This window comes from Mus musculus, chromosome 4 (genome assembly GCF_000001635.26).
Source record: "Mus musculus strain C57BL/6J chromosome 4, GRCm38.p6 C57BL/6J".
Classification (NCBI taxonomy): domain Eukaryota; kingdom Metazoa; phylum Chordata; class Mammalia; order Rodentia; family Muridae; genus Mus; species Mus musculus.
The window spans coordinates 134,101,823-134,127,073 of NC_000070.6; the positions used below are offsets into that span (position 1 = coordinate 134,101,823).

Consider the following 25,251-nt stretch of genomic DNA (forward strand, 5'->3'; position numbering starts at 1 on the left):
GGTAGGCCGTATTTTCATTTTACAAGCGAAGAAAAGGAGATGTGAATGTGCTCAAAGTTACCCTGTCTGTACAGGTGAGGACCCAGTGCAGTCCTAACTAAAGTATCTCTAGTACTTTGGTGCTATTAGGATAATTTTAGTTTTCAGTTAATATCTATTTGGTCACTTATTTCGTGTTGCATCTGGACAGTGCTCCTGCAGAAATCGGAAGACAGATCCAGGAGCCGTTTTCTCCTGCCATGTGTGACCTGATCGAACTTGGTCTTCAGCTTGGTAGTAAGACCAAGACTTAGTACCCGTTGAGCCATCTAGCTATGAGGCTGAGGGAGGGGAAATTACTCGTCATACTGGAAGTGAAGGGTCACCCAATTATTCTACTTAGGAACTAGAATTAGAACTTTCCTGCAGTGCATCATCTAGTCCATAAATTAGAGGGGGGAAATGAGATTTAAATATTTATTAAGTCACCTGCATCATTTCCATTCATCTTTGCATGATCAGGTGGGAAAACAAAGGAAACATGATTTCTTCAAGATCAAATAGCACAATATTGACAACGTCGGGTTCAACATCTTCAGGTCTAGAGGCTTCTAGGGACCAATCTCTTGAACTCAAGACCCGGCCTCAAGAACGCCCTCTGACCTCTTAGAGCGGTGCATTCTGGGATTTGAAGTCTCACGTGCAACCCTATGCCCGTCTTCACTGCCCTCTGGTTCGTTAGAGAGCCTCTCGGAATTAGCCAATGAGAAGTGCTCGGGTCCTGGTCGCCTGGGAAACCCCGAGACAACAAGATGGCGGCGCCGCGGGACGGCTCGCTGGCCCCGTGGTGAGTGCCATCTCCGGGCCTTTCTGCCCCGCTAAGTCTTCCCGCAGGCCGCGGCCCTCGTCCTGACTCCGAGGGTCGGCGACATGCATGACTTGGCTCAGGAGGGAAGTGGGGACCATACTCACCGTGTCCGCGCGTGGAGGCGGGACAGGCGGCGGAATCCTGGGGCGGGCTTTGGGCGCACTAACCTTCTTAGTGCCAACGTGCCCAGCAAAGGATTAGGAGGATGTCGCGCAGCTATCAGGCTGTCGCCTGGTGTGTCGAGTGATAACTGCCTAGGGCAGCACTCAGTTTGGTCCTTCAGATGAAGAAACAAAGGACACGTTTGTAACCCTCACCGGAGGCGACAACCGTATCTTTACAGACTTAATGGGTTGTGACATAGGCCTGCACTCTATGTAGGGGCCGAGGAGAGAGGACTGGAGTACGAAGCCTATCTGGCTACATTGCGAGTCCCAGGCCAACCAGGGTAAATCAGCGAAACTTTACCTTAAATTAAAAAAAGTAAAATAAAACAAAGCCAGGAGTGGTGGCTCACACCTTTAATCCCAGCAAAGTTTGAGGCCAGCCTGGTTTAACAGAGTGAGACTCTTGTCTCAAAAACAAAAAACAAATAACTAAACAAAATAGAAGCTGGGCCTGGTGGTCTGCAGACGTGTAAAGCTACTCAGGAGGCTGAAACAGGCGGAGCACATGTTCAAAGTCAGCCTGGACTTTAGAGCCAGTTCAAGGCCAGTGGGGGCAAAGACCTTTATATATATTATATATTTATTATTATCATTTCATACATATATGTGTCTGCATGTGTGTATGTGTACCACATGCATGTCTGGTGTCAAAGGAGGCCAGAGGAAGGCATCACCGTCCCTGGAACTGGAGTTACAAGAGGTTCTGTTCTGAGCTGCGATGCAGTTACTGGGAACCAAACCGAGGTTCTTCAAGAGCAGCAATTGCTCTTAACCTCTGAGCCATTTTCAAGCTTAAGACTTTATTTCAAGCTGGGCATGGTCGCGCACGCCTTTAATCCCAGCACTTGGGAGGCAGAGGCAGGCGGATTTCTGAGTTCCAGGCCAGCCTGGTCTACAGAGTGAGTTCCAGGGCAGCCAGGGCTATACAGAGAAACCCTGTCTCGCTGGTTGAGGCCAGCCTGGGCTACACATTTTGGGCTGGTGAGATGGCTCAGTGGGTAAGAGCACCCGACTGCTCTTCCGAAGGTCAGGAGTTCAAATCCCAGCAACCACATGGTGGCTTACAACCATCCATACGAGATCTGACTCCCTCTTCTGGAGTGTCTGAAGACAGCTACAGTGTACTTACATATAATAAATAAATAAATCTTTAAAAAAAAAAGAAAAGAAAAACTAAAAATAAATTTAAGGGGCTGGAGCGATGGCTCACCAGTTAAGAGCACCGACTGCTCTTCCAGAGATCCTGAGTTCATTTCCCAGCAACCACGTGGTGGCTCACAACTATCTGTAATGGGATCCGATGCCCTCTTCTGGTGTGTCTGAAGACAGTGACAGTGTACTCTCATATATAAAATAAATAAATCTTCAAAGTCAATAAACAAATTTAAAGGGACCGAGTGTCTTGCTCAGCGGTAGATCCTCTCAGCCCCCAGTGCCAAAACAGCAACAAGAAAATATCTCTGGCCCAGGGGAGCGAGAAGGCACAGTGGTGCCCAGGAGAAATCCCCAGACTGAAGGCACTAGCTAGGTCTTATCCACAGGGCCCAGGGCTCACAGGACGGGCAGTGTAAAAGCTCCCGAAGAATTGTCCTGTGTCACAGGAGAAAAGAACCCACAGCAGAGACAGGGTGGCATTTGACCTGAAGGGTTTGGGAGCTGATAGAATGGAGAGAGGCTAGAGAGAGGAAAACGGTGCCCTTGGGTGATGGGTCCCATGAAGAAGGGAAGATGGAGGAGGTGAGTCTCTGGGGCAGTGATTTTTCTGTGGTGGTTTTACTGATAACAGAATTGATACAGCCCGCACATCACTCTGCACTTTGTAAATTCTAGTCATTTTTTATAAAGATTTATTTATTTATTTTATGTATGTGAGTATACTGTAGCTGTACAGATTAGATGGTTGTGAGCCTTCATGTGATTGTTGGGATTTAAATTTTTAGGACCTCTGCTCACTCCGGTCAACTCTGCTCGCTCAGTGCCTGCTTGCTCTGGCCCAAAGATTTATTTATTATTATTATACATAAGTACACTGTAGCTGTCTTCAGACACACCAGAAGAGGGCGTCAGATATCATTACAAATGGTTGTGAGCCACCATGTGGTTGCTGGGAATTGAACTCAGGACCTTCAGAAGAGCAGTCAGTGTGCTTACCCGCTGAGCCATCTCTCCAGCCCCAGTCCTAGTCATTTTTATGCTTCATTTATAGGAAATGTTCAGAATGGGCAGATGTATCAGTAGCCACCAAACAAAAAATCAACCAAACAAAAAAAGAAGTGTGAAACTTGGCAAGCTGACAGCAGGGCCAGGCTTCTGCCGCCACGGCCATGTCTGAGCACCAGCATTCCATCCTCAGCATCCACAGGATGGAAAGAGAAAACCAATTTCTTCAGCGTTATCCTCTGATTGCCACACGCATTTAATGGTGGGCATGGGCCCATCTATACAAATGAATAAACAAATGCTCAAAACAATATAAAAACACATGGCTCGGGCCACCCCATGCTGGGGAAATGCAGGCACTTGGGTCCCTGGGGCTTGCTGCTTGCCAGCTTAGATTGTTTCACAAGTTCCAGTCTAGTGACAAACCCTGTATGTAATTTTAAAAATAAATAGAAGTGTGGAGAGCGCCTGGGGGCAGGACTCCTGATGGCCCTCAGAGCACTGCTCCTGTTTGTGAGTCCCATGGACACACAAATAAAGAGTGGTGGCAGTTGAAGGACGGTGACACCGGGAGACTGAGGCAGGAGGATCACGAGTTAGTGGCTGACCTGGATTAGCTAGTAAGACCTTGTCTCAACAACAATCAAACAAAACCCCAAAGCATTAAAAAAGAACTCTTGCCAGATGTTGGCAATGGCGCACGCCTTTAATCCCAGCACTTAGGAGGCAGAGGCAGGCGAATTTCTGAGTTCAAGGCCAGCCTGGTCTACAAAGTGAGTTCCAGGACAGCCAGGGCTACACAGAGGAACTCTATATCTAAACAAACAAACAAATGGAAAAACAAACAGAAAAACTTTTAATTTTATACTTTGAAATGATGAAGTTTATGAAGTCTGACTAGGTAAAGCTAAGTAAGAAGAAAGGTAGTTGGCTAGTATCTGATTCCACAGAGGTAAGTAACTTTATCAAAGAAAATTCCAGAGCTGAGCAGGAATGGTGGGTCATTTCTCTACTCCTGGCACTCAGGAAGCAGAAGCAGGTGAGACCTCTGACTTCTAGACCGACCAGGGCTACATACTGCGACCTTGTCTTAATAAATAAATAAATAAGGAAAGGAAGAAAGAAAATTCCAGATGAAAGCACTGGTTGGCCAGCAGTCCCAGCCAGTGGGGGGGGGACGGGACGACTGTGACTTGGGCTGTAGCAGGAGGCCCGTGGGGAGGGAAGGGGCTGCTTGGTGATGATGGTGGTTAAACCCTATCTGTCCCCGTTATCAGATGGCGCCAGCCTGTGCCTCACTCTCTGTTGTGGTTGTGTTGATGGTGACTGTAGGAGGAAGCTTGGTGACGGGCACCACAGGGCCTCTCATCTCAGAACCACTGTCCTGTGACTGATAACTTCCAAATAAAAAGCTAAATTATGTCCTAAGAACAAATAGAAGGGACTTTGAGGGGTTAGCTTAGCCAGAGGAAGAGTATATGGCTGAGGAGAGACCAGGCTGCCGACTGACCAGGATCCCTGTGTGCAAGTCTTGGCTCAGCTGTCTTCCTGGCAGGGAGAGTCAGGTAGGTAGGGATAAGTTGAGAGGCAGACAGGGCCAGATCACGTATGGGAGTTTTATTTTTCCTCTCCTCCTCCTCCTCTTCCTCTTCCTCCTCCTCCCCCTTTTCTTCCTCCTCCTTCCTCCTCTTCCTCTTCCTCTTCCTCCTCCTTCTCTTCTTCTTCCTCTTAGCATCTCATGATGTAGCTCTGGCTGGCCTGGTACAAACAAATCGCCCTCCCCAGGTCCTGGGATTAAAGTGTGCACCACCATGCCCAGTTTTTGTTTTTTGTTTTCATTATCTTTCAGGGAAGAAAGGAGCCCCTGGGGAGGTTTGTTCAGGGTTGTGGCTTGTCTTTGTTGCTTGTAAGCATCCGTGAAGGGAGCCACTAAGGGAGCTGCCATATTTAACTGCATAAATCACGAGGGAGCCCAGACCCACAGAGCAATGCCGGGATGGGGAGGATGCTGGATGATGGGGTGAGAGGCCTCTGGTCCCTTCTGAGGAAAGGGCGGGGCATGAGGAAGAAGGTGAAGGAGGCTGTCTCCAGGCAGAATGCAGTGTCAGCTCAGGGTCCCCCTTTGCTTTCTATTGAGGTGACAAAGACCCTGCCATAAGGAACCTGGGGAGGAGAGAATTTATTTCGCTGACTGTGACTTCCCAGGTCACAGTCCAACATGGAGGGAAGTCAGGTAGGGACTGAAATAGAGACTTTTTATTCAACTCAGGACCCCTCTGCCCAGGAGTGGCTCCGCCCACAGAGCCTGGGCCCTCCCTGTCAGTCATCAATCAAGGATAGGCCACAGCTTTGGCTGCAGCCTCATTTGATGGGGTTTTCTCAGTTGAGGGGCTCCCTCTTCTCGGATGACTCTAGCTTGTGTCACATTGACAAAAACTAACCATCACATCGGGCGAGGAGAGTGTGGCATGACCTGCTTTGGATTTAGCCTGAAAAAGACTCATTTCAGACCCTCCCCAATGGAGATCCCCCTCTTTGGCTCTAGGCTTATTAGATTTTAGTCCTGTTAGGTAGGGAACAGAGTGGTGGCTCTGAGGTACAGCTGGCTGTACACATGTCCTTTCTTCATCAGAAGAAGTGTATGAGCATTTTTGTGTGTGTCAGTCCCATCTGTGTGCCAATAAGGATGACCCATACAGCCACAATCCAGCTTTCAGGTGCTCCCTCTGAGCTTGGCAGATGCTTTAGGACTTTGTGCCCTGCCAAGTCATCTGCCTGGTAGGGGCTGAGACCATGCACAGTTTACGTGGGAGGAAATAAAGTGCCACATAACCGTACACAGCAGAGCTTGTGCCCACGGTACACGACTGTGTTTTCAATGACTTCTCTCTGTGGGCTGCCATTCTGCCTCAGAGATGGCGGAGGTGGTACCTGGCTTCCAGAAGCCACGAGGAGACACCTTGGCTTTCTGCCTGGCAGCTCAGTGCTGAGTTAGTAGTGGCACAAGCCTTTTGAGGAGTCTGTGCCCACACTCCAAGTGTGGAGAAGCTGCAGGCACTGCACCGCAACAGGCAAGGACTTCCATGTTCAGAACAGAGAAGCAGCAACTGGGAGGAGTCACCATGCCAGGAACCTCACCCCATGCCTGCTTCTCCCCGGAATAGTGCTTCTCTTCAGGAAAAGCTGCAGCTCCCTCCTGTGACCTGAAGCCCTGGGTCTCTGTCCCCGAGGCCTGATTTCCCTCTTTCCCCTCAGGAGTCCCTGACAGTGAACCTCAAGACTAGAGCTATGAGCTCACCTCTGGCCTCTCTTAGCAAGACGCGGAAGGTGCCCCTAGAGTCGGAGTCTGTGAATCCTGGGTAAGGAGCCAGCTGGTCCTTGACCCCTGACCTGTCTCCTCCTTGATCATTTCCTCACCAGAGGAAAATGACCCCTAGCGTCTTGGGGAAAGCAGAGAGTAGCTAGTGGCCTTCTGTGTCTGCCCTCCTTCTCTTTAAACCTTCAGGAAACTGGTTTGTGCTGGCCAAAGATGGGTGGGACCTTTCTGTAAGGCCCTGTGAGAGTGGCTGAGAGCTTGCCCTTCACTGTTTACCCACCAGCTCTGCAGACGTGAAGGTCCTGCCAGCCTGGGCCAGGCTCTGTGCTGGGCTCTTTTAAATGCCGTTGCCTTATATCTTGAGGCAACCCTTGTGCAAAGCCTTTTCTCCCTCCTGTTCCCTTATTGCTTTTCTGAGCTCACTTAGAGTCTGGCTAAGGAAGGCCAAGGTGATCCAGAGCAGCTAAGCAGCAATCCCAGGGGTCCACGGTACTTCAGAGAGGAGCCAGGGTCAGCTTATGGGCTTTGGAATCTTGTGGTCTTCCCATCTAAGGTGGCCCTGCGGTGTCCCCCTATTTTCCTCTGTTGGGAGGAGTTAGGCGTTGGACAGCGTGTCTCTTGGCTCACCCTGGCTAAGGTTAGATGGGGGTGGGAGTCTTCAGGAGATGGAGGCTTAGCTTCTATCTCTTTAGCTTTGCATGGGGCCTGGGACTTTCCCTTGGTGGCATTCCAAGGGGGTTAACTTATATTTGTTCCTTCTTCCTGCCTGGGTTCCCAGGAGACGAGGGATAAGAGTCTACGGAAATGGTGAGTGTGTGCCCTGTTCCCATGTCCCCTCCCCTCTCACCAGCCTACATCTTCTTACAGCTAGGCATGTAGGGAAGGAGCACGCTGAGGTCTTGTGAGACTGGGCATCTGGCCTGCCTCCTGTATTCATGCTCCCTACCTGTTGCTCAGGGGCCTGGGCCACCCACTTGCTCTGATCCCTCAGCAGAGAGATCCACACCATCATAAAACTCTGCCCCCAAAAAGATGGTTATGGGTACCTCAGAGCTATGGGAAGACCAGAGATGTGGACCTCAGCCTCTGCCTTGTAGTCTTCTCTCCTGGAGCCCTGGCCTCATCACTGGCCTGATTGTGCACCTTGTGGGGCAGTGTATAAGCTGTTTCATCTTGGCCAGGACCCAGGCCAGAGTGTTCTCTGGGTTGTGGTCCCAGAGCAGTGACCCGGGCATTCCTGTCTGCAGAAGATGAGGTGGACATGTGGAATGATGGCCAAGACTCAGAAGAGAAGATCTCTCTGCCTTCCTGCTATGGAGGCATCGGTGCCCCTGTGAGTAGGCAAGGTGAGAGTGGAGGGCTAAAGGGGCGTGGCTCTCCCTTGCTCTGGGGGAGGCTCTGAGAACAGTGGCTCCTACTCATCTCACCTGCTGTGTTTAGATGCTGCTCCCACTGCCCCAGTGCTTGTACCCCACACCCATCCAGGACAGGAGTTGACCTAAAGCCACAGGTTAGGAATCTGGCCAAGCCCCAAGCCAGGCTGTGGCTGGAAACCCTCCAATTTCCAGCAAGCGTGACGTCAACAGGTCTGTGATTGAGGCTCAGAGACAGTGAAGGCCCTGAAGGGCGAGCTCAGCCTCTGGCTATCTGCTTCCTCATCTGAACGCTCCAAAAAGGGCTGAATTCCTTAGGAGGCCATTTCACCTGACTCTGTATCTTCAAAGGGCTGTATGGAGTTGCCTACAGTAGGATGGGGACAGAGGGAGAGTGGGCAGACAGGCACTGGGAAGGATTAGAAGTTGTGACGAGGCTAGAACTTTCCATCAGAAGTGACATCTTAAGCTTCCCTGTCCTCTAGAGGAAGAGCAATGGGCTGGCATGCTATAAGGATTTGGTGAGTTGCTGCTTGGTGGGGTTCCTAGCTGTCACACAGGGGACTCAGAGCAGAGGCCCATTAGCCAAGGCAGTGGGAGGCAACTGCCAGGTAATCTTGGACCAAACTCCCTTCCATTTGACACTGGCAGGACTTGCCCAGCCCAAATCCTACAGTGGCTTAGTCACAAAGCCAGGATCTCCGTCACCTAGCCAGGCACAGTGGTGGTCCTGCAGCCACCTCCTTCCCTTTTAGGGACTGTACATCCTCTCACTGCTGCTCCCTGCCACATCTAGCTGGTGTGTCCCCACTAAGGTCTCCAGTAGGACCTGTCTCTCCTGCTTCAAGTCTCTGCTCAGCAGCTCCTCTCCTGCTCCTACTGCCTTCCTTTCTGAGCAGCTCCGTGCTGGCTAGACTATTGATGGCGTCCCTTCCTCCCAGGGTCTCTCTTTTACTGTCCTCAGTACCTCCCTTTCTTCGCCAGTATTCACTGTGGACATTCCAGGCTGCCACCACGCCACACACTGGCAGGTCCTGAATGCTTCCACTTCTGTGGCTTACTATGCTTTGTCTCTAAGTCCCTGACAGCCCTCACTGAGTGAGCATGCCCACTAGGGATGGTAATTCAGGGACTTGAAGATGACATCAAGGTCGAGTTAAGGTTTCTTCATCTTTCTCCTGAGCCATCCTGGGCTTCCTGTGTGGTCTCCTGACAGTGGCTGCAGTTCCTGCTTTCCATGTTAGGGGAGTGTCTGGTGACAAAGAGGGCTTGTGTTCTTTATCTCACTCTTATCATTTTTTTTCCAGAGACTGGGGTTTGGGACAGTCAGGGTTGCCTCAAATTTACTTTGGGCTGTGGATGGCCTTGAACTCTCTCTCTGGGATAAAAGGGGCACATCTCTATCCGAGGCACTCAAGCTCTATTGTGAAAGTTTTTACTGTACAGAAAAGCTGAAGTAGGAGGACAGTGCCTTCCCTCCCCTCCCCTCCCCTCCCCTCCCCTTCTGCCTCTACAGAGATGCTCTCTCATACAGGGGCTTCTCACAGAGGTCCTGACAGTCGTATCTAACTCCTTTGGTACCCTGCATGTCCTAATCATGAGGCACAGACAGTGTTATTGCTGCACCTCTGAGCATGAATAATCCAGTAACCCTCCTAACACCTATCTCTTCTATATTACAGGCTCCTCAAGAGTTCCAAATAGCTCTTAGAATGACTTGTCCCTGGTTGGGGACCTGAAAGGCAGGGAGGCCTCATGTGTCATTGCAGAGTCTATGCCTGTTTAGATTGTACCCAGTTTTTAAAAACAATGACATTAACTTTCCTTTTGGGGGGTAGCCTTGCTGTCCTAGAACTCACTATGTAGACTAGGCTAGCTCCCAACTCACAGAGATCCTGCCTTCGTCTCCTGAGTGCTGGGATTAAAGATGTGGGCCACCATGCCCATCTGAGAAAGTCTCGACCTCTCGAGTTGCAGAGCCCAGATGTGTTGAGTGATTTACTTTGTGTGTGTTTGTTCCTGTGTGTATACACAACAGTGAGTGTGTATGCATCAAAGAAAACTCACTTTTCCTTCCATCGTGTGTGTCCCAGGGAATCCAACTTAAGTCACCAGGTTTGATGGTAAGGAGGGGGCAGGGTAGGTAAACGCCCTTGGTATAAATGCAAGAGGCCCTGAGCTCAAGTCCCCAGGACCTGTATAAAAGGCTCTCATGGCTGTGTACGCCTATAGTCTCACCATTAGCTGTCAGAGATAAGTGGATTGTGGGAGTTTCCTGGCCGGCTAGCCTACCCCAAACAGCAGTCTTCAGGTGCAGTGTTTGCCTAGCATACGTATGGTCCTAGATTCGGTCCCCCCACCCCCCTAAAAGGGTGGAGAGTGATAAAGGGAGGCATCCAATGTTCTCTTTTTCCTCTGCTTGTGTGTGCATGGGAGTATGTAACCCTGTACATGTGTATGTGCGACTTAAATACAACCTATATGTTCACCACTGATAAACATACCTGGAACAAGTTGCTGCACCCCACCCCCACTTCCCCAAGCAGGCCCGCTCTAACTGACTGCATGGCCCGCTGTAACTGACTACATGGCCCGCTGTAACTGACTGCATGGCCCGCTGTAACTGACTGCATGGCCCGCTGTAACTGACTGCATGGCCCGCTGTAAGCACCGCATGTGCTGCTCTGTAGAGCTTCCAGCGCTCCTGCCACCAAGCGGTAGCTGCTGTTGGAATTGCTGGTTCTGTTCTTGTGGCTTTCTCCCCCTCTGGCCCTTCTCATCTCAGCCTCAGCTCCAGGACTGGCACAAGAAACTTTGTCCCCTTGTCAGGACCCCATGACTCAGAGCTGATGGCCTCCATGACCAGGAAGCTGCAGGAGCTGGAGCAGCAGTTGCAGGCCCAGAACGACGAGATGCTGTCCAAGGTCGGCCCTGGGTCAGGGCGGACTGTTCCTCCTGTTGAACTGGCTGTTGGCATGGCAAGCCGGGACCTAGGAATGATCTTGGTCCCCAGAAGCTGAGCAGAAGGCAGAGGCCACTAGAATGCGGGCTGCTGAGCAGAGCTGGACACTGAGCCCAGGACATGGGCTGTGTCTTTCTCACCTAGTGTGACTGTTAGAGAGATGGGTTATCTGAGGCTCAGGAGCAGAGGCTGTACCAAAGGTTGGGAGGGACAGGCTCACACTCACACCTGGTCTCCACCTTCTCACCCTGAGTCTCACTGCTTCAGGAGCGGAAGATCCTGGACCTGGAGGATTTGGTACAGACCCTCCAGCAGCACCAGAGTAAGAAGCCCTTGGTCAGGTGCTCGGTTGGGTCCATGGGTCTTGGGTGCTGGACAGAGACTTATGGGTATCAAGGCTCCAACAGCACCAGGCAGACTGCTGATGGGGTCTGGACAGCTGGGACCAGAGAGACAAACTACCCAGTGCCTCTGCACAGACGGCATTGTCCACAGCATGGCAGAGCCACACTCCAAGGGATGAAGGGATGGGTGGCTCTTGAGAGTCAGTTCAGGCAACTCTCTCCCCCCACACCAGTGTTAGAAGAGAGGTCTAGGGTCTAGATAGACTCAGGGGCTGTTCTCAGAGGGTCCCCAGAAGACCTTAGGGGCAACGCACCTGCAGCTTCCAGTTGTGACAGTAGAACCCCTCACCCACGTCTTCCCCCAGACAATGCAGCCCTGCAGAGGCAGGAGGAGCTGGAGACACAATGCATTCAGCTGCAGCGGCAGATTGGTGAGATGGAGGTAAGACTGGTGGAATGGACAGCCAGGCTGCCCTCCCTAGTCTAGAGCTGCCTAGGATTTGCAGCAGCGCCTGCCCCTCAGGATTCTCCAGGCCCCTGCCTGTTTCCCTGCTCTGGGCTGACTCAGAGTTTAGAGCCAGGGATTAGGGGGAGGGGCTGTATCTGGCACCATGAGGCATGACTCCCTGTGGGGCTGAATAGAACCCTGAGCACACGAGCACTCTTCCTTAATATACTGCCTTATTCTCCACTTGCTCTATCCCAAGTCCTCGCTGTGGGTTTGTGGCTGGGCCCTGCTCTCCTATCTGGAACCTCTCTACGCTCCAGCCACGCCACATCATCTTCCTCTGGTTCTCTGACTAAGCTCATTCCTCCTTAGACCCCAGCCTGTGCTGGTTTCTGCAGGGCCCGGCCCGCCTCCTCCTGGAGAAGAACTTGGACTCATTTCCTTGAGGCCTTCCTGACCTGACCAGGGCAGGCTCTTCACCCTCTGCTCTCCCTGGGCCTCATCTCTCTTCCTCTCTGGGACTGTAACCTCCACGAGGGGCACATGGCTCACGCTGGACTTAGTGCCAGGTGGTCTCCTGCCTCAGGCCATGACTTCTTTACCCAATCACTTGGTCACCTCAGTCACTTTTCTTCCACTCAGAATTGTGGGCACGCTGTAAGACTTGAGCTGGAAGGCACTGGGCACGTGGCGGGGCCACTCCTGCCTCCTTACTGCCAGTGTCCAGTCCTCTGCTGGCCCCTTTCAAGTCCTTTCTAAAATGTCTCTCTTCAAGCAGAAGTGTTTCCAAAGCTCCAGCCCACTGCAGGCCTGTTCACATCTGGGGCTGTGAGGTACAGCTGCAGCTGGGCCCCACCTGCCTGCCAGGATTGGGACAGTAGCGTGGGGTGAGGCTCAGCCAAGCACACCCCTGGCTTAAGCAAGGACCTTTCAGGTGTTTATTGAGTCCTTAATTGTTTTGTTTTGTTTTCAGAGACAGGGTTTCTCTGTGTAGCCCTGGCTGTTCTGTAACTCCTCTGTAGACCAGGCTGGCCTCGAACTCAGAGATCAGCCTGCCTCTGCTTCCCAAACACTGGGATCAGAGGTGTGTGCCATTACCGCGTGTCTGATTCATCAATCGAACAAACCTACAGTATCTATCCTGGTAGACACTGCCATTAGGCGTGTGTCATCTGTACAGAAAGTCATGGTCCCCACATGCATGAGGCCGACAGTCCACAGAAGCAGGGAGTCACATGTTAGAGGAGATAGAAGAAGATAGGAGAGTGCAGGAAATCATTAGTTAGGGGACCTCTGAAGCAGAGCTGGAGCTGGGTCAGGTGGCAGACTTGGGGTAGCATCTAGGCAATGAGGTAGAAGGCTCCACCTGCCACCTTCCCCTGGCCGGAAGTCAGGAGAAGGGGAGGGGGAAAGAGAGGCCAGGCCAAATAGGCCTCACTGTGTGCTCGGTCTGGAGGGAGTCCTTATGTATGTGGAAGCGGAGAAGAGCCATAACAGGGAGAGCGTGGTTGGAGCTGTGTGTGTGTATCTGTGTGTATCTCTTTGTGTGTGTATCTGTGTATGTGTGTATCTGTGTGTGTATCCATGTGTGTATATATAGCTGTGTGTGTGTATCTGTGTGTGTGTGTGTGTAGGTGCAGACAGAAGGGCTTCAGGGTCTCACAACAGCAGGCAGTTGGCAACCACACCACAAGCAGGGCAGTGATCTGTGGAGCAGAGGGGCAGAGAAGAAAGTGGTATTGGAAATATAGACTACTCTAACCAGGTGTGGTGGCACACGCCTTTAATCCTAGCACACAGGAGACAGAGGCAAGCAAACTCTGTGAGTTCGAGGTCAGCCTGGTCTACAAAGCAAGTTCTAGGACAGCTATGCAAACCCTGTCTTGAAAAAAGCAAAAAAGCAAGCATGTAGATGACTTCCTGGGCTGGGAAAGGCTCAGTCATTAAAGAGGACCTTTGTCCTGTCCCTAAAAGCCACTTAAAAAACCAGAAAAACCAGAATGGTTTCATGGATGGATCACCTCGGAGCTGGGTGAACAGAGTTGAGTAGATCTCAGGCTTCTTGGGTAGTCTTGGCACCCAGTGGACACCAAGATGGACGGACGGGGCTCGAAGAGGAACGACACCCAGCCTGTCCTCTGACCCCACATAAAAGTGCCTGTGTGAATGCGCACCTGCACACACCTGGGATCGCAGCCACATGAACACATGCACGCACAGTCTAGTGTGGCAGGAAGAAGAGGGAGGCCCGCTCTTGTAGAGCAGGTGTGTCTGCCTCTTCATGCTTAGGTCAGACCCACAAAGTCCTCGGAGTTCTAGAGTAATGTCCTGGCTTAGGTACTGGCATGAAGGGTCTTACTGAGTGAGACAGGGCTGCCATGTCTCCTCCTAGAGAAGGAGCTGAACCTGCTGTTCTGGAGGTCAAGAGCTTTGGGGTCACAGGCAGGAAGTGCTCAGGGCCTCCAGCACATTCTTTGTCCAGGCCACCCTGGGTTGACTGGGGGAGGGGGGAGGAGGGTTTGGCCAGGTGATGGTTTCCATGGAAACCAGGCAGGTGGTGCAGTATCACCTCTCCCTCTTCTGCCCCATAGCGGTTTCTCAGCGACTATGGCCTGCAGTGGGTGGGCGAGCCCATGGACCAGGAGAACTCAGAGGAAAAGACAGTCTCTGAAAATGATGAGCGAGACTGGATGAAGGCCAAGAAGTTTTGGAAGCCAGGTAGAGCATCTGCCCTGGCCCCCACCTTCCTGAGGGCCTGCCAGTCTTCCAGAGGCCCATTGTTTCAAGCCCTGCCATCCCAACCATGGGGTGAGGTGGGGTTGTGAGTTACCTACGTCATCAGGGAAAGAGAAGCCAAGGTTTCCCTCCCTGGCCTTACTTTAGTCTCTGCTTGCTCATCTGCCAAGGGTTAGAGAGTCCCAGGGTTACTAGACATTTGATGCTCACCCCTCCTCCCAGACAGGGTTTCTCTGTGTAGCCCTGGCTGTCCTGGAACTCACTATGTAGATTAGGCTGGCCTCGAACTCAGAAATCTGCCTTCTGACTGCTGGCATTAAAGGTGTGCACCACTGCCTGAGGCCCCTGGCTTTGAACAAACAACAAAACAAAACAAAACCTGGCATGGTGGTACAAACCTTCAATCCCAGCACTTGGAAGGCTGGGTCAGGAAGATTGAGAGTTCAAGGCCAGCCTGGACTACATAAAGAGCTTGTGTCTGGTTGGGGAGATGGGAAAGGAGGGAAGAGTAAAAGTGATCAGGTTTCCAGGCCTCAACCACCTCCCTGTTCAGCTGCAGCTCTGTGAGCCAGGGGGTGGGATCTGCCCCGGCAGACTCCAGTTCTCATGGTTTGTCCTCATCCTTCATTTTGATTTGTTTTGCTTGTTTTTTTCCAGACCGGGTTTCTCTCTGTAGCCCTGGCTGTCCTGGAACTCATTCTGTAGACCAGGCTAGCCTCAAACTCACAGAGATCTACCTGCTTCTGCCTCCTTTTATCACTGTTAACCATGGGTATTTAGTGGGGACCCAGCCCACCTTGTCCTTAGAGCTGTTTCTGAGTCAGAGCCTGTTGTCTTTGGGGGTGGAGAAGATCCATCTGTAGGAACTCAGACCCCCTCATTTCTACTCCACCCCTTGTTCAAGGTTGCTTTGTGGCTTGAGCAAGCCACTTCCCTTTCCTGACTCTCAAGTTCATCAACAAAATGGGGCAGGCTCTCTCTCTCTCTTCAGGGTGGGGCCCTTTGCATGTCTGGTTTCTGCTTCCGGGGCTTTTCGGGAACAGGAATCGTGGCAGCACCGCCCCCAAGGACAGTCTAGAGGACGACAGTCTTACAAGCGTTCTTACACGTGTTAGCCTCAGGAGGCTCTTCCTGCATAGAAACCCAGATTCCAGGGCTGAGCCTGTGGCTCGGTTGGTGTGTACTTGAAGTGCAGAAAGCCCTGGGTTTATTCCCCATTGGTAGAGTGTGTACTTGTAGTGCAGAAAGCCCTGGGTTTATTCCCCAGCACCCGTTAGGACGGGCATGGTGAACCACACATGCAATCTCGACACCCAGGAGGTAAGGATAGAAAAATCACAAGTTCCAAGCTGGTCCTGAGCTATGGAACAGTGTGGAGGATACCCTGGGCTACAAGAGATCCCACGTCAAAAAACAAACGTGGGGATGGGATGAAGCCATGACTTGGGGTTAGGAGTGTTTATTGCTCTTCCAGAGGTCCTGCCTTCAGTCCTAGCACCCGCACTGGGTGGCTCACAACCACCTGTGACTGCTGCAGTGCCAGGGCTCCAAACCCTCTTAAACCCTGGTACAATCATCATACTACCTTGCTACCTTGTACTTGGGCCTGGGCTCCATCTCTCTGCCCCTAAATTGAGACAGGACTTCACTGTGTAGCTCTGGCTGTCCTGGAACTCTGTCATGGAACTTGCCGTATAGACCAGGCTAGCCTTGAACTCAGAGAGAGATCCTCCTGCCTCTGCCTCCGAGTGCCAGGACTAAAGGCGTGCACCATGCCCGTCTCTTACTACTTTCAAAAAATCTTGAGTGACAAACAGCCTTGGCATAGGCTAAAGGTATTCCAGCTTATGGCAGACTAAGATAGAGTAGCTGATGACGGCTGAACAGAGGGCGTTGAGAGCTCACTGGGAGGTGGCCCCAGTCATTGAGTAGAAGATGAGGTAGGTGCTGCTGTGGAGGACAAGAGGAGACAGGAGCGATTTGGAGGTGAGGTCCTTGGCCTTTTTGACAGATGCAGAGGAGAGGAGGAGGAGTCAGAGCTGGCCCTGGAGCACTCTGTGAGAAGGTGCTGGGAGCATGTGTGGCCCCAGGCTGTGGGAGGTAACCTGAGGCCCTGCTGGACAAGATCTAGAGTAGCCCAGGGCCTGGCGCTCTGACCACCTTTCTCCAGAGACTAAGGCCACAGCAGGGGGCTGGCTCTGTGTGCTGAGAATGCATGGGGGAAGGGGGGTTCTTGCTTTGCCCCTGGAGCCCACCACAGGAGGTGGGGCTCTGCTTCAAGCGGCCCTCACATCCGGAGAGCAGCCTGCCTTCTGGCAGAAGTTTCTTCTGTTTCCTCTAGGAGGGGGTCAGACCACATGGCTGATCTCTGAACGCATCTTCTACATGTCCCAAGTACTTCCTCCACCAACCCTCTCCAGACAGCATCCTGTGTTGTGTTTTGTTGGTGCGGCCGCTCCAGGCCTGGCTCTGAAGCCGTGGTGAAGGCCGCCGAGCCTTCCACGTCGGGGTTCCTGGGCCACCGAGCCTTCTACACTTCTCTTGCTTTTGCCTTCCGGTGTGGGACAGACCTTTAGTTCTTCCTGCCAGGGGAGGAAATGTCCTCCTTTTCTAGGAGCTTTTCCTCCTCCGAGCTCCCTCTTGTCTCAGGGACTAGCCTGACTGTCCCTGGGTCCTCTGCTACCTGCTTTGGCTTCTTGCTGGTTTGTGTCTGGGCATCCGTCCGTCACTTCCTACAGCTGCCAGTGGGTAGGTGAGCGGGGCAGCCATGGCTGGGGGAAGAGGGTTGAAATGGACTAGATCCAGAACTTTTGCCTTAGGAAGGAGTCAGTTTCTCCATGAAGGGGGCCAGCAGAGGGGAGCCTGGAATTGGGGTGATGTGCAGCTGAAACCCCCCAGCCTCTCACCAGGATACAAGTATCACATTGGCTGCTGTGTCATGTGCTCTGGCCTCAGCACAGAGCAGGTTTTGGGCCTGGGTGAAGAGAACATTCGAGGCTTGGTGCTTGTCTCTTTCCTGTCTTTCCTCAAATTCCCACCCTTCCTCCACATCGCCCGCCTGTCTCTTACTAGATCCCTACCCCCACCCTAGCCTCCGGCCCAAGCCCCTGCCCTGGTGCTTCTCACATTCCTAGGTCAAGAGGCCATATTGGCAGCCCTGCTTGATTTGCCCTGGCCTAGTCCTGGGTAGGCGAGCTTCCCCCCCAAACTCACTTTTATCCTGACATTGCCCCTCCAGCAGATCCCCACAGACACTGGGGCTGCTGCCGTAGCTGTGCCAGTGTCTCATGGGAAGAGCAGTGCTGGAACAAGGGGTTTAAAGGCTCAGGCTACATGTTCTAGGGGGCAGCCAGCAGGCTCTGAACTCACTGTCTCGTCCCCTGGTGACACCCAGGAGCATGCAGTACAGTGCTTGGCACAAGGAAGGCTATGGCACCTGGGGAACTGGGACAATCAGTCCCCCAGAACAGCCCCAAGCTGGACTGCAGAGGTCAGGGTGAGAGCTGCAGGCATCAGGACAAACCTGTCCAGGTTGAGGGTGTGCTCGGGAACTACCCAGAGGCTCAGAGCACATGCGAGCAGGGAAGTGGCTGGGGTAGGCCTGGCTCGCAGAGTTGTGGTAACAATGGCTGTTTTCTGATGCGAGAGGCTGAGAGGTGGACCATCTCCAATCCAGCCCCAAAGTAGCCAGTCATCCTTCCAACAAGCCTGCAGGGGGCGCCGCTCATCCTGTGCCTGCTGTGGGCTGTGCAGAACACACAGGGCCTCTGGGTATCTACCATTGCTGTTTGGCACCCTGACTTCTCTAGGGATGAGCCCGAGGGGAGGGGACTCCGGGAGGGCGCTGGCAGGACTTTCTGAGCCTAGCAGAACCACACTGCTCCTCCAGGGGTGGACAGTTGGGTCAGCACATGCTTCTGGGGGTACCCCTGCCCCCCAAGCCAGGCTAGGGTTCAGTGCTCTAACTGGTGTTTAAAAAGTGCCCAGAGTAGTTGGAAGGCAAATGATCATACCCAAAATGGCGAGAATGTGTGACCAGGGCCAGGAGCAAAAGAACCAGGCAGGAGTGCATGGGGTAGCCTGAGGCCAAGTAAGTTGGGACAGACAACAGCAGCCACCCTCTGAGCTTCGGGGCTGCTCTTGTCCACCTTTTACATAAGAGGAAGTTACGACTCGGAAGCTTAGAAGCTTGTCCCAGCCTACAGAGCTCACAAGCAGCAGCCCTGGCTGTGTGGCCTTGCAGGGCCAAGAAAGAGTCAAGGAGAGAGGTCAGGCCAGCACTTGGGAGGGGGAGGAAGGAAAGTCAAGAGTTCAAGGTTCATCCTCACAGTGTGGGCTACCTGTCTTAAAACAAAAACTCCTAAAGTGACACGAAGTCTCAGAGGTCTTCCCTCACACTGTGACCCTTCCTAGAAAGGGGTCCTAAGTAGCTGTTTCCCAAGTGCCACCACTGGGCAGCTGCTACCTACATAGAGCTGAGTGAGTCACGTAGGTCCTGTAGGGCTCACATGACCTGGAGCATGGTACCTCACAAGGCCTCCAAGGGCCATTAAGTCAGGTCCACTGACATGATCTTGAGGCCAGGTCAGGGTTCTTTTTTTTTTTTTTTTTTTTTTTTTTTTCTGAGACAGGGTTTCTCTGTATAGCCTTGGCTGTTCTGGAACTCACTCTGTAGACCAGGCTGGCCTCTGCCTCCCAAGTGCTGGGATCAAAGGCGTGTGCCACCACGCCCAGCTCAGGTCAGGGTTCTTAACCTGCTCATGCCACAAAAGGGACATGTCTCTCCGTTAGCTTGAGCCAACACAAGGCTGGCTTCTTGGCCTATACTGTCTTGTGTGGAAGCTCCTGCTACAGGCTACAGTTTTCTCCAAATGAAGGTTTCTTTTGAACCTTGGCTGTTTGGCGAGTGCTCTCTGACTTATCTCTGCCCTGGGCTGGCCATAGCAGGCTCAACCTGCCCTACTTCCTGAATGTTTCTCCATGGAGCTGTGCTGCCTCCGCAGGTGCCCAGTCTCTCCCGCCTGTCCATTGACCCAGTGGCAGCCCAGCCCACTCTACCTACTCTGTCCTCTCCTGGCCAGGGCTAGATGTCCTTTTCAAGGCAGAAAGCAGACCAGTTCCCACTTCACTAAATGTCCTGTCTCTCTGCTGTCTTCCTCCACATCTCTTTTCTATCTAAATGCTCTGCCACATGGGTCCATAGCCCCTGTCCTCCAGGCCAGTATTCTGAGGCAAACTTTTGCCATCAGTATTTCTTAGTACCATCCCAGGGACTCCATCTGTCCCCTTGCCTCATTACCCACCCTGTGGCTCTCCCTAAGCCTTGGAGCGCTGAGGTTGCCTGTTTTAGATAGCAGGCTTAGACCTCACTCTCCTTAGTTGTGGGAAGAGGTACGGGGCCAGTTCCTGAAGTCATTGTAAAGAAAACTCATGTCAGTATCATTGTGGGGCAGGAGGTGCAATACAGCGGACTGTTGGTGGTCACACAACAGGGAAGCCCAGTGGCAGGAGGAGCAGGCATAGCCTTTCAGAGAGTAGCCAGTGCCGGGGAGAAGGGAGGGCTGAGGGAGGGCCTACAGCTCAGCAGCTGCAGAGACAGCAGGAAACAGCCCCTCCACCTGTACTTCCACTTGGGGGCGAGCAGTTAGATCCCCAGTGCCCTGACCTACATCCTGCCACAAAATAGCTCTCAGCAAGCTCACAGTCATGTCTGCTGAATGCTTGTCCTCTTTTGTTGTTGTTGTTTTAAGATTTATTTATTTTATGTATGTGAGTACAGATGGTTGCGAGCCTTCATGTGGTTGTTGGGAATTGAATTTTAGGACCTCTGCTCACTCCAGTCAACCCTGCTCCCTCCGGTTGGCCCCACTTGCTCAGTCTCTGCTTGCTCTGGCTCAAAGATTTACTTATTATTATACATAATTATAAATTACTATACATAAGTACACTGTAGTACTACAGTAGTCTTCAGCTACCCCAGAAGAGGGCATCAGGTCCCATTACAGATGGTTGTGAGCCACCATGTGGTTGCTGGGATTTCAACTCAGGACCTCCGGGAGAGCAGTCAGTGCTCTTAATCGCTGAGCCACCTCTCCAGCCCTGGGGCATTTAACAGAAGCTGGCCAGCAACCCCTCTGCCTGCCATCCTTTTATGGCACCTTCCTGAGTGTCCTGGTTTCTCCCTCTCCGCCCCTAGAACTGTGCAGGGCCACGTGTGCAGCAGTTTCCAGAGGAGTCCAGAACCTTGGCAGATGCTCAAGAGTCTGTAACCATCTGGTCAGCAGCTGCCCCCACATCCTAAGAGCCATCTGTCCCCACCCTTCCCCTCCCTCCCTGATGATGCGTCTGGGTTCTACTTTCTCCAGCCTGCCAGGTGGCCTGGGGTGTGTCACCTTTCCTTTTTCTAATGCTGTTTCCTCATGAATCAAGTAGAGGTTAAACAGCCCCTGCCTCCCAGCCTTGGGGTTGGCCTGAGGAACATTTGTACAAGGTAGAGCTGATGAACTTGGAACAGTTCAGGCTGTTCCAAGTTAGCCCTCATGCGGCCACTTCCTTGGCGCCTTAGAGCCACCCAGAACATTGTGGTAAGGCCAGCCAGGAAGAAGTGCAGGAGCTGGGATTTGAACCGTGAAAGCTTTGATCCAGAGCTGGGAGCTTTGCCAGCCCAGTGCCCAACACTCTCTGGCCTCAGTTCCCATCTCTGAAAATGTGAAGGAATATGAATAACCCTTACAATGTAGGATCGGTCATAAGCAGAAGAAATGGGATGATGGATAGTAAGCCCCTGACCCAAAGCAAGTGTCCCGCTAGGTGTGGTGACACACATGTAATACTAGCACTTGGGAGGTGGAGGTAGCATCAGGAGTTCAAGGTAAATAAAAAGTTTAAAGTAAGCTGGGCGTGGTGGCGCATGCCTTTAATCCCGGCACTCGGGAGGCAGAGGCAGGTGGATTTCTGAGTTCGAGGCAAGCCTGGTCTACAAAATGAGTTCCAGGACAGCCAGGGCTACACAGAGAAACCCTGTCTGGAAACAAAACAAAAAACAAAACAAAACCAAAAAAAAAAAAAAACCCAAAAAAACAAAGTTCAAAGTAAGTATCCAATAGCTGCCATTGTTAGCTAGTGTGGTGAAACCTCTGCTCAATGTGGGAGGGCCCAGAGCTGCCAGGGCACACAGCAGCCACAGAGGCTCATGGGCATCTATCCCTTTTGCCAGGGGATTCTTTTGTGCCCCCCGAGGTGGACTTTGACAAACTGATGGCCAGTCTACAGGATCTGAGTGAGCTGGTGGAGGGAGAGGCCCAGGTGACTCCGGTGCCTGGTGGGGCTCGGTTCCGTACCCTAGAGCCCATCCCGCTGAAGGTCTACCGGAATGGCATTATGATGTTTGATGGGCCCTTCCGGCCCTTCTACGATCCCTCCACGCAGGTAGGATGGAGCTCTGGGTCCATGCCTACTCACACTCACGCCTGCTTAGACATGGTGGGGTGCCACTGCGAGAGCGTGCCCTCCACAGAAAACACAGGTCCCACCCCTCCAATCTCAGAGCTCCCAGTATTTCCAGAATATGATGTTTATGGCTTGCCAACTAAACAGGTAGCAGGCTTGGCATGGCATGGCATGACATAGATGGCTGCAGAGGCCTCACCTGTTCACTCCCCTGCAGCGCTGCCTCCGGGACATACTGGATGGCTTCTTTCCCTCAGAGCTGCAGAGGCTGTATCCTGATGGAGTCCCCTTTAAGGTAAGCAGCAGTTCTCAACCCACCCTTTCCCTGTGCAGTGTTGGAGAGAGTGGGGTTAATAGTTTCCTCAGGGAAATAGCCTTCCTAAGAGGGAGCCATCCACGCAAGGGACCCACCCATCCAGGATGCCCTGCAGGAGGGGGAGCTGGGACCGCAGTGAGGAGGCCACGAGGCTCCCCCAAGCTGAGCAGCTGACAGTGCCCTCTGCTGGCATCTTGAAGGTACTACATTGCCAATGGGACCACCATTCTGCCCACCCTTCCCAGCATTCAGGGCACCTTAACAGCGCAACTGCCAAGGGATCTGTAATGCGCAGTGGGCCTAGTTTCCCCTACAAGCTTCTGAAGCCACGTGGTTCGGGTAGAAGGCAGGGCATGAGTTGCAAACGCCGAGAAGAGGCAGAGTTGGCTGGGCTGCAGGGACAGGAGATGAGCCCATCTGTCGCCAGGGCTGAGTGGGATGAAGGTTGTCCTCGTGGGGAGCAGGAAGCAGCAGGCTCCAGAGGCGGGTTATCTCCACAGCGAGGGTGTGTGCTGTCATGATGCACAAGATAGCGTGAGTCATGACTGGGGGTTTTTGAGGTGGCTGTGAAGAAAGCCTTGAGACTATGCCTTGACCGAGCAGCTGTGGTGACCTGCAGGGATGGAGTGGGAACTGCAGACCAGACCGGAGCAGCAGCTCTGCCCTCTCCTGACATTCAGACCCCCAGTGGAGTGGGGAGGGGGTCTTCAGTACTATGCCTTCAGCTAGTATGAGTAAGAAGGGTGCTTGCATAAATAGGGCCTGAGTGTGAACTGGGGTGCTCTTAGATCATCCCTTGGGTTCTTGAGACCTCTGGGCAAGCAGGAATGGGGGTGAGGTTTCAGGGCTGAAGAGTTGGGCTCCCCACTTCTGTGGCCCTTTTTCCCTGTCAGGTAAGTGACCTGCGAAATCAGATCTACCCAGAGGATGGTCTGGGCCAATTCCCAGGTGAGGGTCGTGTGGTGGGCCGGCAGAAAATGCGCAAGGTCACAGACAGGGTGGAGGAGACTTCAGGTAAGCGGGACCCCAAGGTTGGCTGGGGGGCTGTGCAGAGCAAGCTCCAGGTGGCCTCTCCCAGCACTTACAGTTCCTCCTGGGCCAAGGCTCCCAATGCCCTCCCTGCAGGCTCCAGGATGACTGCTGAACAATTCCTGAACAGGCTTCCCAAGTGTATAATCCGACAAGGCGAGGTGATTGACATCCGGGGCCCCATCAGGGACACCTTGCAGGTGAGGCCAGCCCTAATTACCCAGCAGCCTTCTGCAGGGGACTTTTATCATCAGCCCTGGCTCAGCCTACAGTCTCTTGCCAGAGGCAAGGAGACCCTCAGAACTAAATCATGTCTCTGTGGAGCTGGTGAGGACTCTGTACCCCGCCACCCACAGGACAACTTGGTTGGTGGCTACAACTGAGGGGGTGAGCCTGTGGACCTAAGGCCCAGGTCCCGCGTGTTCTGGAAGAGCTTGGCCCAGGTGCGCCTGGCTAATGTCCCGCAAGCCTTTCAGATGCAGTTGTCTTCTGTCTTCACTCCCATTTTCCCTTCCCAAGTCTCCCCACCAAAAAGTGGGTGTCAAGCCGCATGCCTCCTGACATCCGTCTCCTTTGCCCTTTGCTGCCTTGTCCAGTTTGGCCACCCCTTGAGGTCCTCCCTGCAGCGCACTGCCCATACCTAGGCTCCAGTATCTCACAGATGCCCTTTCTGGGCCGGCCTTCCTGCTTCATTTCTTCCCGTACCAGCCATGTGCCCCAACAGCTTTCTCTGTTGGCATTGTCTGGGGATTCTTGGAGAAAACCAAGGTCACTGTCCTGGCATTGAAGACCCATTTTGTGACACTACCCTCTCTATCTGACTTTTCCTTCCTGTCCGCCTGATTTGCTTCCTTGCTTCAAGAGCTGTCAACGGCTGGCAGTTTCCCAACTAGACCCCTCCTTTCATATTCCTGTGGGTCAGGGTGATCATACCGTAGGGAATGTCCTCAATTCTGTTCCCTTTCAGATGACTGCAGGCTAGGTTAGGGCCCCAAGCCTGGCCACCATCTGGGCGGGCTTGTTTCCCACGCTGGACTTGGAGAATGACAATGTCACCGTCCAGAGCCTCCTTTCCTTTTCTTTTCTTCTTGGGCCTCAGCTGACACAGAACACCTCAGCTCTTTAGCTCACTGGTCCCATCTATCCCTGCTCAGAGATGAGCCAGTCCTCCCTGAGGGCGGAGGGAATGATTTAGGTGAGACCTAGGCTCCAGCCACTCTCCATGGCTGCCTTCCAGAACTGCTGCCCAATGCCTGCCCGGATCCAGGAGATCATAGTGGAGACACCTGCCTTGGCTTCTGAGCGGCAGAGGTGAGGGCGAGGCAGAGAGATGGGAGCAGGGCGGAGAGGAAAGGACCAGGGAGCTGGGGAGCGCTGAAGGCCTCTGGATCTGCAGGAGCCAGGAGTCACCTGACATGCCAATGCCTCTGCTCTCCATGCTTCGCATCAAGTCCGAGAACGGAGAGCAGGCCTTCCTGCTGATGATGTGGCCTGAGGATACCATTGGCGACGTGCGGAAACTCTTAGCACAGGCCAGGTGGGTATAGGGCAGGACTAGGGCTGCAGGGAGTTCCTGGCTCCACGGCCTGGCCTGATGTACTCTGCTGGCCATCCAGGGACATGGATTCAGCTGCCTTTGAGATCTTGAGCACCTTCCCGCCCACGGTCTACCAGGACGATACAGTGACTCTGCAGGCCGCAGGCCTGGTTCCCAATGCAACGCTGCTGTTGCGGACCCGCAGAGCCCTGCTGTCGAACCCCATCTCCCGCCCAGGCTCACTGCCCTGAATAAAGTGCCGCCCCTGACATAAGCTTCACAAGGCTCTCCAGAGAGGGGTTAGGCCTGTAACTGTAGGGAGGGGGTGGTAGAGATGCTCAGGCCTATAACTGGAGCCCCAGCCGGCATAGCCACTGACTCTTTGTCCCCTGGGTTCCTGTTCTCCAAGTTGTACTAAGTGAATCCAGTGGAGGGAGTGGCCAGCCCTAGCTGGGCTGACATTCTCTGTCTCAGCTGGGTCAGGGGAGCCTCAATGGGGGCGAGGCCTCTGAAGACAACCAGATGCATGTAGATCCACAAGCTCACATGGATACTTTCTCCAGAGTG

At 53.0% G+C, this 25,251-nt stretch overlaps 1 protein-coding gene across 10 annotated transcripts; it reads left to right on the forward strand.

Annotated features, from left to right (window-relative positions):
* The first annotated feature begins 677 nt into the window (after nt 1-677).
* Nucleotides 678-24,962, forward strand: Ubxn11 (UBX domain protein 11). 10 transcript variants are annotated; one of them, XR_390778.4, is made up of 15 exons: nt 678-826; nt 6,430-6,533; nt 7,269-7,297; nt 7,738-7,836; nt 10,693-10,787; nt 11,093-11,147; nt 11,535-11,611; nt 14,209-14,335; nt 21,570-21,781; nt 22,020-22,097; nt 23,012-23,132; nt 23,244-23,347; nt 24,385-24,458; nt 24,599-24,684; nt 24,764-24,953. XR_390778.4 is itself a non-coding variant. In XM_006539122.3 (15 exons), exons 5-15 carry the CDS (start codon nt 10,713-10,715, stop codon nt 24,933-24,935), a joined length of 1,236 nt encoding a protein of 411 aa, XP_006539185.1. In that variant the 5' UTR covers nt 756-826; nt 6,430-6,533; nt 7,269-7,297; nt 7,738-7,836; nt 10,649-10,712; the 3' UTR covers nt 24,936-24,962. The 10 variants fall into 10 exon arrangements, 8 of the variants coding, with proteins under 8 accessions (XP_006539187.1, XP_006539190.1, XP_006539185.1 ...); XM_006539122.3 differs by having other exon boundaries at nt 756-826; nt 10,649-10,787; nt 24,544-24,684; nt 24,764-24,962; NM_026257.3 differs by having other exon boundaries at nt 761-826; nt 24,544-24,684; nt 24,764-24,958.
* The last annotated feature ends 289 nt before the right edge of the window (nt 24,963-25,251 follow it).